The sequence below is a fragment of the Brienomyrus brachyistius genome, chromosome 8 (assembly GCF_023856365.1).
Source record: "Brienomyrus brachyistius isolate T26 chromosome 8, BBRACH_0.4, whole genome shotgun sequence".
Classification (NCBI taxonomy): domain Eukaryota; kingdom Metazoa; phylum Chordata; class Actinopteri; order Osteoglossiformes; family Mormyridae; genus Brienomyrus; species Brienomyrus brachyistius.
Genome location: NC_064540.1, coordinates 10128637 through 10144178, shown reverse-complemented (window position 1 = coordinate 10144178; position 15542 = coordinate 10128637). Strand labels below are relative to the sequence as shown.

General features: G+C 41.1%; 1 protein-coding gene across 1 annotated transcript in view; it reads right to left on the bottom strand.

Annotated features, from left to right (window-relative positions):
• The window catches only part of LOC125747027 (inter-alpha-trypsin inhibitor heavy chain H3-like), a 55679-nt gene extending 43543 nt beyond the window's left edge, over positions 1-12136 (bottom strand). Inside the window, exons 1-9 of the mRNA XM_049021696.1 lie at positions 11990-12136; positions 6068-6231; positions 5752-5856; positions 4633-4795; positions 4407-4517; positions 3272-3400; positions 2172-2288; positions 1917-2085; positions 322-444 (exon numbers count right to left, since the gene is read on the bottom strand). Coding sequence (XP_048877653.1) covers positions 322-444; positions 1917-2085; positions 2172-2288; positions 3272-3400; positions 4407-4517; positions 4633-4795; positions 5752-5856; positions 6068-6231; positions 11990-12136 — 1228 coding nt within the window. The remainder of the gene's footprint in view (positions 1-321; positions 445-1916; positions 2086-2171; positions 2289-3271; positions 3401-4406; positions 4518-4632; positions 4796-5751; positions 5857-6067; positions 6232-11989) is intronic.
• Positions 12137-15542: the final 3406 nt, after the last annotated feature.

Below are 15542 nucleotides of genomic sequence, written 5' to 3'. Positions count from 1 at the left end.
GATCCCCTTAGTGACCATGACAAGGATAACTGGCCAAAAGATGAATATTAGAAGATAGATATTCCCCAGAGAGCCTCCCAACTGCGAGTTCCTTCTGACTACAGCTATATGCTGTGAGACAGTGCAATATCACAGAGCACCTTCACGCTCTAATTACATGGCAGTGAGTCAGCACTTGTGTATGTCAGTGAAGAGATGACCAATGATTATGAATGTCAGTCTCCCAGAAGCCATCTTTGATTTCCTAAGAAACTGCATGCATTTTTCATTGTGATAGAAAAATATGCAAAAAAATGGTCTACATGAAATAATTTGATGTACCTGAAGTGGGGTCTCCGTCTGTGAGAAGAATGAGAATGGAGGTGCTGTCTTTGGTGTCATGGCTCTCAGCCAGGTTGTTCAGCATCCTCACTCCTTCCAGCACTGCGTTGTTTATATCTGTGGCTGAGGAGGAAATGAAGATTTTAAATACAGTTTTTCTGAATTGCTAAGACACCAGACCACAATCTTTAAATGAGACTGTCAATTACCAAAATTCATTTATTGAATCAATCACTCATTTGACAAAATTGTAAACAGTTTTCACAGAGACAGAAATAATTTGTAGATCTCAGTCACCATTTTTGCAAAACCCTAAAAACATTCTCATTCACCCAAACACGTTTTTCATCATGGTGGACTTAGATGCAAAATAAAAGTACTGGCCACAAATATTAAATATAACTGCCACACAACAATTAAATAGAACTGCCACACAGCAGTTATAATTTAAACACAATGACTGAAAACTGTTCACATGTTTCTAAACATGGACGAAGTCCATGAGTGACTAGAACATAGAACACAGGATAGATGAGAGTGCAAGTGTCATAGATGAGTCAAATTTCAGTGTCAGCAGGTGCGAGAAAAGGCTTTATAGGCTGCAGCCTGGGGGCCCCACGTGTGGCGGCACATAAAACACGAAGCAGCTGGTTAGGTAGATATGGCAAAGGTAATAAGGTCAAATGCTGTTCAAATGATGTGTCATTCACCGTTACGTACCACAGCATAGTAACGTTATAAAATGGTGGAAAGATAATATGATAGTGGAGCACAAAAACGAAAAGCACAACGACTGAGAGAACACCGTGAGCAAAAACTCCTAAAAAAGATCCCTAAATTGACAGGATATTTCAAGGCTGCTGAATCATTGCGTAAACCACATAATAAAGAAATACAGCACTGTCATGAATTGTTAGCATCTAATAATGTAACGATTGATGGCGCTACCTCCAGCGATAATGTTCATGCTTCATATTCAGCTCACTGTGAGAAAGAGCATGACATTGAAGAATCGACATTTAATACACTTAATACTTCATATACTTCCACCGCCATCATATCAATAGTTAGCCATGATGATGTCTCAGTTCCAGCGATCACCACAGTCTCACCTGTTGCTGCTGAGAGGGCACAAGAGGCTGCAAACTCCACCAATGCTAATGATAGCATTACCTATCAGGGGTGCGTTTCCCAAAACCATAGTCGTTAACTACGTTAGCAACTTACGTAGTACGATGCATCGTTAATGCTAACTTCCGTCATTGTTCGGGAAACGCATCCCAGGTTAGCTCGGACCCTGCATGTTGGGGTGAAATTTTTGGATTGCTGATGTCTGTTCGTGCCCCTCATTGTGTCTTTCCTCTATTAAATCCTGAGTTTTACCCTAACTTCTGGATTCCAGTGCTTCCCTTCCTGTCGTGATCTCAGTGCATCATAACACTTTGTTCTTTACTTTATTCTATGTAAGAGTCTTTGTGATTCTGAAAAGAGGTATATACATAAAATGTATCTAAAACAAACAATGAGGTCAAATACTCCATAAATCATTTCAGTGGTAGGATATGTGGACCTTTGACTAGATATACGATTCTTACCTCCCTGATCAGTAATCTGTCTCACAAATGCCTGTGCAGCCTCCAGGTTTCCAGGTGTAGCCGGGACCAGGTTGGGTTTCCATTTATAGATGGCATTGTCAAAGCTGATAAGGCCAAAGTGGTCTTCTTCTGAGATATCTCCTAGGATCTTCAGCAGGGCCTCACGAGTCTGAAGGAGCAGATTATATGACAAGTCAAGGGAATTCTAGTCCAAGCAATATACCAAAAAGGAAACCGATTAAATGGTACCTGTACCTGTTTAATCTTTACGCCGTGCATAGAGCCACTCCGGTCGATGATGAACACCACATTTTTAGGGATGCGGGGGAGATCCGTTGGGGCAAAGTAATGCACAAAATATCCCTTGAGCACCTAAGATAATATCAGCCAGTAGGGGTGGGGTAGGGGAGTACACAGAAGAACACTTTAAAAGAGAAAATCCAGGAGAAACATAAGTATTTTTTGTTTATCATTCTGTATCACTGTTTATGTGTTTACTTTAGTTAGATTCTCTCTTCTTCACTCTTATATGTAACGCACCCTGTAACTGAATAACCGCCTCTATTTAATCCTGTGCTGCCTAATGACTCATCAAATGCTGTTCTTTCACCACACATACAGTATAAGTCTTCCCTACAAATCCCATAATATCCACTTGGAGTTTGCCCTATACCATTATTATCACTGGATACTTAGAGTCCAGCCGTGCCAATATTATAGCCTATACTAGAATGAGGTACAGTGACCTTGGCTGCTTTGTGGAGAGCGTAGGAAAATCTACCATTTTCCTGATTTAAGACATACAAACAAGCTGTCTGGCTGCATTCACTGTGCACATTTTCAGACAAAAAACAGTACAGTAGTGGTTTCCAAACACCTTTGCAACTAACAGACTCCCCAGAAAGATCCATGTATTATTTGGAAAATCCATTATATTACCAAACATTCAGCTTCACCAACATCAACGAATTACATCTTAAATTCCAGCTGAGGGATCAACATTTGAGTCGTGCATTGAATATTCTCATATCACAGAGATCTATGGTCCTCTGTGCTTTCATGAACAGGGTGATAAAAGTTGCTCCCAATAATCATTTCAAAAACAATTCTTGCGTGTACAGTACGTATCAATGACATTTTGGTGTTTCATTTTATTGAGCCTAAATTAACAAGGCTTGCTAGCTATTAAATGTTTGTAGCTAAACAGTCATGTTCCCTCATCAGTCATCTCCATAAGTGGTCCATTAAGCTTCTAAATTTACTGCAACCCTTGAGACAAAAGGTCAGCAGTAGTTATTTCCACTCAGTGCCCTACTTGGCAACCTTACCTTATATATACAGTCAATCCCCCCTACCTGAAAATCGCTCTTTGATTTGGGTCTATTGACATCATAGACGATGAGCAGGTCACCATCGAGTCCATTTGTCTCACAGCCTGGGCACTGTTGTTGCTGCTGCTTTGTGGGAGCAAACTGCACTGTGGCCTGGGAAGGGGAGAGGTGGGAAGGGCAGAAGGCATGTACAGTACAGGTTAGGTATACAGGTAGATGTATAATCTGCAGAGCACTGCTTCTTGTCACACCTACAGTATTTCCTTCATAGTATTTCCTCTGGGGTAGTTTGCAGCCGAGTGTGAAGTGGCTGGGATGAAAATCGGTTCCTCCAAATCTGAGACCATGGTCCTCAGCCAGAAAAGGGTGAAGTGCTCTCTCAGGGTCGGGGAGGGAGTCCTTCCCCAAGTGGAGAAGTTTACAGTAAGTATCTCGGGGTCTTGTTCACGAGTGAGGGAAGGATGGAGCGGGAAATCGACAGGTGGATTGGTGCGGCGTTAGCAGTGATGCAGGCACTGCATTAGTCTGTCATGGTGAAGAAGGAGCTGAGCTAAAAGGCAAAGCTCTCGATTTACCAGTTGATCTACGTTCCTACCCTCAGCTATGGTCATGAGCTATGGGTAGTGACCGAAAGAACAAGGTCGTGAATACAAGCGGCCAAAATGGGTTTCCTCTGCAGGGTGGCTGGTCTCTCCCTTAGAAATAGGGTGAGAATCTCGGTCATTCGGGAGGGACTAGAGTAGAGCTCGATCCTCCGCATCAAGAGGAGCCAGATGAGGTGGCTTGGGCATCTGGTCAGGATGCCTCCTGGACGCCTCCCTGGTGAAGTGTTTCGGGCATGTTCCACTGGGAGGAGGCCCCAGGGAAGACCTAGAACAAGCTGGCGATACTATGTCTCTCAGCTGGCCTGGGAACGCTTCGGGATTCGCCCGGGGGAGCTGGATGAAGTGGCCGGGGAGAGGGAAGTCTGGGTTTCCCTGCTGCCCCCGCGACCCAACCCGGAAAAGCAGTAGAGGATAGATGGATGGTCTCACAGCACGTTAAAATATGGTGAAGGCATAAGATATGTTATCTGCCATTGAAAGTGGAGAATTAAAAAGAGCTGAGTATCAGTTTAGGGTATAATGTTTAGAAATATTACAAGCTCTTTGAACATTACCTCGTCGTCTGACTGTGAGATCCTAGTGACCTTGTCTAGCTCTTTGGAGATAAGTTTTCCACGGGTGTCCAGGAAACGAATCCCTTGCCGCTCACGTATCTGCACTTCAATCTGCCACACAGGGGATATGGATCAAAACCACAGTTACTGTGACACAGACCAAGAGGCTCGTGATAACACTATGCCATAGCGGTATAGCTAGAATATCATCATTCCTCCTATGTACCTTGAAATCCTTGACTGCCTGCGTGGGCTTAGCTTTGATCAAAAGCTCGTACTGCCCCAAACGACGTTTCAGGAGCTCCTCGTAGGTGAGTTCAAAGGTCACTTTACTGTGTGCTGCTACCGTCACTGAGGTTTTGAACTCCTCAAGTGTACGTCCAACCGCACTAAAATACACACAGAAAAGTGTTAATATTTTACTATGTTTAAAGCTGCTGATGACAAAGTAACCTTGAATCTCGAACGCATAATATTTCAAATTTATTCTCTTGTACTTTTCTTAAGAGACAAAAACTATGTTTTGAGCTTGATTTAGTATTTTGTGGGTACAGCAAACTAAATTTGTGCACGATTTTGTACAAAAAGTACATAAAATAAAAAAACCTGTGGCTCCTCCTGAGTAACAAATTCAAGTATTTTTAAGTCTTGGCTCTTTCACTTGTAGTATACCAATTTCTTGTCCACAAACCATCAAGGAGTACTAGTGAACAACTGAATCTTGCCTGTTGGCTACACTCTTGTTCTGAATGGTACAACCTGGTTAATCGCTCTCCTTTTCAGAAATACACCGCACACTTACAGTATATGCACAGTTCAGGGTGAAGCTCGGGCTTGAGTGCAGCACCTTTATCCAGCACCCTGGCACATATATTTGTCTTAATGTAATCATATGTGACCCTCCAGCACAAAACCGTACGGAAGTCGCATGGCCGTATTTTTAGATATTTTTTGAGGATTTTTTGTGCTCTTTCATTTGATAACATAATCCTAATTTTTGACCCAATTGTACAGTTTTGTGCTGGAGGGTCACATATTTGCAAGATCTGCACATGTTGTTTCAAGCAAAAAAAGATCTGCTGAATACTTTTCGAGCAAAAAAATCTAGTATATAAGATCTGTAATCTGTCTCAAAATGTAAAACGTTCCAACTAGTCATTCATACAATTTCTTTTGTTTGAAAAATTCTGTCAAACCCTTTTTGAGTACAACCACAGCAGACCAGTTCCTAAACCGTACGCACTCCCCATCTAGGCAGTACAATAAGCCATGCGAGTTCATTGTGTAATGTGATATCTTTTACACTGAATGTGAGCATGTGAGCTGAGGCAGATGTCCTCCTAACCTGACAAGTCCAGCACTTTGGCCACGTTGGACAGCCTGGTCATATTGCTGCTGAGCCTCTGCCTTCTCCTTCACAACCCCATCGTAGATTTTGCCATCAATGGTCCTGAACCACACAGTTATAAGAGTTAAAAACATAGCCTGTCTACACATGTCACATCCCCACCCAGCAGGAATAAAAGTTCTGTGAAGCAACAGAATGATTAATTTGAAAAATGGAATAAGGATTTTTTTTTTTAAATAGCAAAAGATACTTGTAAATAATAAAATATTGTGATTAAAAGGGGGATCTACGATCTGCTTTAGTCCAGACTCACATGCTAAACTTGCTGATGAAGGCATTTTTGGGTATTTCCACATGGAAGTTCACCTCATGAGACTCATTGGCCAGGTTAGCCACTCTGCTGGTGATGACAGTCATGGCATAGCGACTTTGGACCATAGACTTAATGTGGAAGCTGTAGATGTCAATGCCATCATCCTGCAATAGAAGAGAAAAGACGTGTCAAGTCAGCAGTGTTAGGCCAAAAAAAATCAATTCCCTGCAACTGGTCCTAGTGTTTTCTGAATACAAACAGGCATTTCCCTACAATGCATTCTCTTATCTGTAACAGACAACAAAACAAATCCTACTGATGCTGGTATTCTGTTTCTGTTTAAATCAGAGTACAGAATATTTCAGTTGATTTGCAGAACATCCTAGAAGGTGACACTGAGGACATCTAATGGCTTATCATGGTCACAGCTACCCCTGAATTGTCATTTCTTCCGCCCTTGATTCTATGTGAGCAAGGGCTATGGCATCTCAGAACCTGCACACATGTTAATGTAGCGGTCTGTGACTAAGGATTTTCCCTTGAACTTAACGTGATGCTGAAGCTGATGAAGGGGGAACTAGGGTTAGCAAGCGGGTTCTGTGTAGCCTGAGACTTGCCTCCAGGCTTCAGCCATCTTGAGTAATCATTCGATAAACCCGTTTCCACTACCTAACTGAAAATACCGAGTAATGATATTGTCAACTATTGAATGACTACCGATTGCAGTACCGATATCCATTTCCTTTACCGACTAACCAACAGAATTAGGCAAGTCGATTGCATCAGTCTTATGTATTCACTCTCATCGTGCAGAAAGTCAGCTGAATTATTCTAGGCCTATATATAGGCCTCTCTCTCTCTGAGTCTGAAAGCAGTGCGTGGACATTTATGAAATGTTATACAATATTATTATTTGTACACTATAAAAGTAGTGTACAGCGTAAAATATTTTTGCTACTGGAAGCCTATAGTATTAGTTTAGTTGTTTGTTGTTGATAATCATCATGTCTCAATCTCAACTGGTGAAAAAGCGTAGTAATTTGTGACTGCACTCTACAATCATCCCGGGAGCTATGAAAGCAAAATGCAATATATGTGGGCAGCAGATCTCCTACTAAGGTGGATCCACGTTAGATTTAGGGAAACATTTGTGTGCAAAACATCTGCAATTTTGAAATTGGGTCATATTTGCTGGAATTACTAAAATACACTGATCGTCATGCTGCCGACAATCTGAGTGATGAGTTGAAACGTTTTATCAGTGCATGGAACCTAACTGGCAAAGTTGTTGCTGTGGTAATGCACCAAACCAAGTTGCAGTTGTCACTAAAGCTGAATTATCACACGTTCCATGCTATGCGCAAACTCAAAATCTTATAGTCCAGAATGCTGCCAATGGCTTACAAAACCTTAAGACCAAGGTCAAAGCCATCAAAGAACATTTTTGTCGAAGTACGTTGGCTGCAGACAAGATTAGAGCACTGCAGGAGCAAATGCAGCCAAACAGCACCATACTGAAATTAAAGAATGATGTTGTAACTATGTGGAACTCAACTTATTACATGTGTAAGTGTGCTTGTGAGGTCCAGGAACCATTGAACACTGCTATTGCAATACTACTTACTCCAGTCACTCCTCTGACTGTTGATGAATGGGCAGCACTGAAGGAAGTATGTACTGTATTACGACCATTTCAGGTGGTAACAACAGAAATGAGTGCAGAACAGAACGTGACAATATCAAAGGTCATTGTTGTGATGCATGGGTTGATGTCAGCCCACAATAAAATAAAGGCTACCCTCAAAACTACGATCGCCCAAGGTTTAAGCAAGACATTTAGCAATGGATTACAGAAGAGATTTGGGCCATATGAAAGCAACGACAAGCTTGCAAAGGTAACATTTTTGGACCAACAATTAAAAAAAAAAAAAGGGTTTGATAATGAAGCCAACTGCATCAACGTACACAGAAACGTCACTGCAACACTGACACAGATGTTATCAAATGCAGCATCAACATCCGGACCTGCATCAGCTTCAATCCATCAACCAGCAGCAAATGAGACATGCTTACAGCTTAATTTTTTTAATTCATTTTTATTCTACATTCCTTATAACTCTTGTCTATAGTGACACTGTAGGACTATAACGACAGCGGCATAATGCAGACAGGCAGGTGTCTATGCCCAAACAAATTTTATGGCGGATGGCTGCGCATTGTTGCGATGTCTGTGCCCAGTGAACGGATATTTTCTAAGAGTGGCCAGCTAATTAACGAGAGACATAGTCGGCTGTCAGCTGAAAAAGTGAAAATGATCATGTTCCTTAACAAGAACCACAATCTTTGTTCAAAACTGTATGATAAATAACTAATAGCAGCTTAAAAGCACATTGACTTTTGAGTTGACTGACTGCCAGGTAACCCTATATATTTACGTAACTGTTAGAATAGATCTATTGCATAAATATTCATAAAAGAAATGACAACATTCAGATTTTTCTTTCTTATAATCTTTATTCAGTATGTCATGCCCCGATCGTGCTGCTCTTCCTGTGTGCCACGCCCCCTCATTAACCTTGTGTGGAATCCCTGTGTGATGTTATTCTGTACTCCTGCTTGTTTCATCCCTCCAATAAAGCCAGAGTTTACCCCTTTATTTCCGGACTCCCGTGCTTCCCTTCCCATCGTGCTCACTGTCACTGTGACACAGTAGGCCATAGTTTTATATATAGGCTCTCAATTTTGAGAAAGCAGTCTTGATTGCAGCTTTTACAACCAGCAATAGCATTATGTGTCAAATAACCCACACTAATGCGACGCTGCTAAGTGCTATAGGCTTACAAACTATTGTATGCATAGCCAACCCAAGTAGTAATGAGTTTTGGGTAATGAGTATTAAGTAACGAATACTGGACTGCCGAGTACTTGGTAGTACTGATTACTCAAAAGTAATGGATAACCACATCACTAGAAGGAACACAGAATATTAGACTCTGAACTGTAAGGTGCACACATGGCGTGAGATTTACACTGGCTAAAAACATGCAGGAATCGTACAGGGTACACACGATACACATGCCATAACAGGGAAATGCAACCATTAACAACAACCACAATACAACAAGGGCTGTATACAATTACAGACAGGGGCTATTTACAATTACACATTGGGCATGCTGGGACATGCACTCCGCCAGTGCTACAATACGAAAGTAAAATTGCATGGACATTTGATTGAATTTGTAGCAGCGTGAATAAGTTTGATTGAAGCTAGAATATCCAGTAATGTGCTTCTTTACCAATAAGGCAGTAGTGGAGTAAAATGAGGCAACTGTATATTGATGAGAATGTCACGATAATAATAATAATACTAATAATTATAATAATGATATACAAAACTGCAATCCAAAGATTTAATTTTATAGGCTCCACAAAAAAATTGAAGAAAATGACTAAGAAATACGAGAATGCCTAGCATGTGAAATAGTGGTAGGCATCACCTGTGTCTACAGAAATGGTTCTCAGCAGTCAAGGACACTCACCTCTTCAAACGGAACCAGTGGCTGAATGGCTCAAAAACACTTGAATTTTAACTCGCAGAATACATGTAGAATGTGCATTAACAACACGTTAACTACATGTTGTTGACGTTAACGTATACTCCACACATATTCTGTGTGTTAAAACACATAGACAAAGAGGAGAAAAAAAAGCGGCAGAAGTCATGAAAAGTCATGTTTTACGTTATAACCTAAAACTTAAACCATAATATGGCATGGAAAAGGAGTTCAAAGTTTTCATCATTTGAAAAGATTTTGCTAACTGAGCTAATGGAAGAGTTTGGGGCAGTAACTGAGGAAAAGCAAACTGACAGCAGAACAGTGGACGAAAAAGACGATGCCTGGGAGGTATTAACGGAGTGATCTAATGGCATTAAGGAGATGAGGGACAAGATTCAACTTATAGCATGCTGGAAAAACCTAAAGGCAAAAGCTAAAAAAGATGCGGCAGAAGTCAGGCAGGGAAAGATTCAGACTGGTGGAGGACCGCCACAAGTAACCTGCCGTCAAAAAAAAAATCATCGATATGATTCCGCAGCAGATTTCTCCCCTCTCCAACCCCTATGATGATGACGGCGTACTGGACAAAGCTACAGACCACAGTAAGTTACTACTACTAAAGTTTACCAACTCCTAATCGATCACTGCTACAATTTTTGTGAATCGATAGATTTATTATTACTTACTGCACTGACTCACAAGTAAGTATGATTGCTATGATTAGAATAATTTTAACAGGTTTTCATAATTGCTGGTTCCCCATATCACTGCATTAATTGCAACAATTGAGTAATAAAATGTATTCACAATGTAATTGATTTGAAGTGCACCACGCAGGTGTTAAAATTATATTTATTATGTTTTCTGTAGTAGCCTGGAATGTGTTATTAAATATGTTGTTTCCTACTGTATATTACTGAACTTCAAAATAATCTGAATAAAAGTGTGGTGAATGTACATTCAGCTGTAGGTAGCCATCATATTTAAGTGTATTCAATGTTATTTGTTTTTTTTCTGTATAGCTGAGACTCCTGGAGGCAGTGAAGCCAGATAAGTGCATGGAAGCAGCAACACAACCTGTGGGACCTCTGGCTGAAGAGCGTACAAAGCTTTCCTCTTACCAGGAAATTGTTGAACTTGAGAAGGAAAGATGTATATGCAATTTAATCTAGGTTTAAGTGGAAATTAAACTCAGACTACCAAAGGTTTAGATTTAACCAGGATTAAATGTAAACTAAATTTAAACTAGGTTTAAAGTTTGGTGCAACAGAATTAGTAGATAAATCTTAATTTATTCCAGTTGGTGCAACCCAGCTCAACAGTATATTTGTACTTAACTGAGAAGAATATAAACAAATAGAGCCATATTGATGTTCATTTGTTAAGGATATCATTCAAAGTCTGAGATACGGATAAACTACTAATAAACTACTTTTGTTTATCTACCATTAAAGCTTTCATCCTACTGGCTAGCTTCACATAATACAGTTTAGCAGGAAATACAGTATAGCTATTTCCAACACTTCTAGTATTACAGTACTGCACAAATTAAATTGCTGAACTGTGTATAATTCAAATATGCTATAATTCAGTCCAGTACTGTACATAAAATACAAGTTATTGTAGTTTCGCCACTGCATCTTGGTGACTTGTTCTTGACACTATTCCAAATTGACATATTTCTGCTCAAGAGTACATACACACGCATGGTTCGGGTTTTGAGACTAATTTAATCGGCGAGCGAGTGAGTGTTGTGCCGACGCAAGTGCATAGAGAGGATGAGTTTTCTGCTCGCAAGCGAACCTGCATGCGTGGTTTTTATGTTCACAGGTTTTGAGAGGCTGACCACCAGATCAAAATATTGGAGGCCTCAGTAAAGGACTTTGACTCCCAATTGTGCAACACACTAGAGCACTAGGTTACCATCGATCCCTGCTGAGTTGCTTCAGAGATGTGAAGCAAATAAAGTCTATTGGGCAATAAGCAGAACTGACCCCAAGAGTTCTGTTTGTATGCTTAATTATAATATCACATGCTGCTGCAAAACTACTTCTTTTCCTAGCTCAGAAAGATGTTTTAAAGGATCCCCAGAAACCACAGTCTTTGAATCAGCTGCAAAGATAGTTTTTAATCCAAGTGTTTAAGAAAGAAGACTTCTCGCTCAAGAAAAGAAGCTCAATGAATCCTGTACTGTAAAGTCCACAATACTTTGAAGAGATACTCTTCTATCATTTGTTTGTTCATTTGTTGAGGATATAGTTTTTAAAAGGTTAAGACACTGAAACTGTCATTTAACTACTTTTTGTTTATTTGGTGTTTTTATCTATTCAATTAGAACTCTTTATCCTGGTAAGGATCTTACCTTCTGAACGTCCCTCTTGATAACAGCAGAAGAAACAGAGGCCAATAAAAAGCTGAGAATAACCAGTGGTACCATTTCCAAGCAGAACTGGAGAGCAGATGGATATGGCGCCCTTTTAAATCCAGGAGGGCAGCAACCCATTGGCATTGTGACACTCAAAAGTACACAGGAGCCAGTTAATCATTTTACTTTTATTGAACGTATCAAAGTCCTCACATTTCCTTTTCCCAGTTGACCAGTTCTCTTACTGGAAGTTGAATGACCAGATATTCGTATTTACATATTTCAATCAGCCAAGTAATCAACCAATCAGTAAATCTTCAAATGATTCAGAATGACTGATTAGCATCAATTTGATTTCGTGAACACTTTTCAATATGTTTTCTGCACCGGCATGGTGAAAGACGAGGACATGATCCACGAAGGGGCTCTAAGGCAGAAGCGCTTATACAGTACATTAGAAAACCAAAGAAACAAACAATAAAAGAGACCACAAGGGATCTAAAAACAATGGCAGGTAAGTAGAAGCCATGAACTAATGCAGGGAGTTAGGCACCAGTACATAACAGGAATAAGCCAAGAACCAAATATGAAAGAACAACCACACTATGCACAAACATGGTATGGCTGCCCTCAAACCCATGACAAGAGGAGAGTCTTAGCCAATTAAACCATGCGGGAGCCAGAGGAACAGGGAAACACTTGGAGCTGAGAACACAAGAATTGCCAGTGACATGTGCTGGCCAAAAATATACCAGTGGGTATATATCTGGGGCTACGGAACTCTAGGTCTCGGGCCAGAACCGAATCCAAGGGCCAGTGCTCTAAGTCAAGCATTGTCGGGTCAGGTGAGGGTGCAAGGAATGCAGATCCCAGCATGAGAGAGTCTGGGTAGAGCCTTGGGATCGTCAGGTCAGAGTTAGTCATTCTGTTACTGAGCAGCAGAGTGATAGATGAAGGGACAATTCATGAAATAGCTCTCAGGCAGAAAGGATTTAATTAGAAGACCAGACAAGAAAACAAGAGACGAGGGGTCTAAAACACTGGCAAGTGGGAGAAAACACTGAACTAAAGTACGGAGCAACACAGGAAAAAAAACAGCAGCACAAGGGGAAACTCCAATGACTAACTAATGAACAGAATGAGGACAGGCACTTAAATGCACAGATGAGGGCTACATGAGGGACAGGTGCAGGCCAAAACAATTCAAACACTAGGGTTAGGAACAAGTAACAGGTGAGGGCTATTAAATACTTAAGGCTTCAAATACTAGGAGAAACCAGAATAACGGATAGAAAGAGGAATAATGGCAGGGTGCCCAGTCTCACCTCTCGTCTTCACAATGACGATGGAGATCATTAACCGAGCCTCTCGGTGGGTGGCTGGGGGGCCTAAGCTCAAAACTGGTCTTCATCTCCCTACCATTAGTGTGGATGACATGACCATACTCACCACAACCAAGGCATGTGCCAAACAACTGTTGATCAAGCTGCAAGAGAACATCCAGTGGGCTCGAATGGAAATAAAGCCGAGCAAGTCCAGGAGCATATCAGTCGTTAAGGGAAGGCTGGTGGATCACCGGTATTATGTCGACGAAGAACCCATACCAACAGTGTCAGAGAAGCCAGTAAAGAGTCTCGGACGTTGGTATGATGTAACCCTCAAGGACACCAAACAAGTGGACCACCTTAGGCAGGAAAGCATACGGGGACTGAAGTGTATCAACATGACTATGTTTCCAGGCAGAATGAGACTTTGGTGCCTTCAATTTGAGCTATTACCATGCCCCATGTGGCCTCTGACCATCTATGAGATCCCAATCTCAAAGGGTGAGAAACTTGAGAGTGTGGTCAGCTCATACACGGGTGGTCAGCTCATAAAAAATGCCCCCCCCCCCCAAGATGCTTCAGTAATGTACAGTACCATTCAAAAGTTTACTTTTTTTTTTTTTACTATTACACTATTTTGTAAAATAATTGCTGTATTAAGACATAAAACTGCAGAATAACATGGAATTATGCACTGACCAAAGAGTATTAATCATCAATTTGTTGGGGGGGGGATCTGTGTTTTGGGACTCAAATGGTTGCTGGTTCAAATTTCTCCGTCAATAGAGTGATCCTGCCATTGGGCCCTTCAGCAAGACCCTTAACCCTAATTGTTCCAGGAACCGGCTGGCCTTATCTTCTCATCTATGCTAGTTTCATGAGTTAGCCTCCTGAGATACTTTTCCTGTTGTCCTTAAGGGGTTCCCACATTGACTGAACTCTCATTGGTTGCTTTTCTTTAACTCTGGTCAGACTCCTCCAAAACCATTTCTACTCTAGCTAGGTCAGGTGGTGAAGTTCTGTAATGCGACCCTCTATCGCTCTCCTTAGGCAGCTTGGCCTGTAGGCAGCTTGGCCTGTACGAAACTGACTGGTACTGTACAATGTCCAAAATCATTCGGATACAGGTCAGGAGCTTCAGCTGATGGTCACGTCAAACTCCATAAATGGGAGGAAAGGTGATTTAAGTGACTGAACATGGCATGGTATGATCATTTCAGAAACAGAAATGGCTAATCTTATGTGATCCTCTCACACAAACATCTCTAGGGTTTACAAAGAATGGCTGAAAAAGAAATAAATAACCATCATTCACTGGAAGTTGAGTGAAAATGCCTTGTTGATGGCAGAGGTCAAAGACGAATGACCAGACTGGTTCAAGCTTGGTTCAATAGTAACTCAAACACTCCTTGCAACCAAGGTATGCAGAAGAACATCTCTGAATGAATGACCTGTTGAACCTTGAAGCAGATGGGCTAAAACAACAGAAGAACTCATGAGGTGCCACTCCTGTCAGCTAAGAAAAGGAAACTGAGGTTACAGTGAACATAGGCTTACCAAAATTGGACAATGGAAGATTGGAAAACTGGTGGCTGGTCTGATGAATCTTGATTTCTGCTGCAACATTCAGATGGTAGACATCAGAATTTCACATTACCAACATAAAAGCATAGATCCATCCTGCCTTGTATCAACAATTTAGGCTGGTGGGTTAATGGATATGGGATATTTTCTTAGTACCTTAAACTCCATAGTACCAACTGAGCATTGTTTAAATGCCACTTCCTACCAGAGAATTGTTGCTGACTGTGTCTATCCATTTATGACCACAATACCCAGTTTCTAAAGGTTACTTTAAGCAGGATAACACCATGTTATGACAATAAGCTCATTGTACTCAAGTGATCTTCACAGTCACCGGATTTCAATGCAAATGAACACCTATGGGATGTAGTGGAGTGAGAGATTCACATCATGAAGGTGTCGCCCACAAATCTGCAGCAACTGAATAATGCGATCATGCCAAACACAGACCAAAGTCTTTGAAGAATGTTTCAAGTATCTTGGTGAATCTGTGCCATTAAGGCAGTTCAGAAGCTAAAAAGGGGGTCGAACCCAGTACTATTAAGGTGTACCTCATAAAGTGGCCTGTGAGTGTATTTTACATACACACCCTATTTTGACTCAGAGACTCCACAGCCTAGGAGTTTGTGGGGCAGCACTCA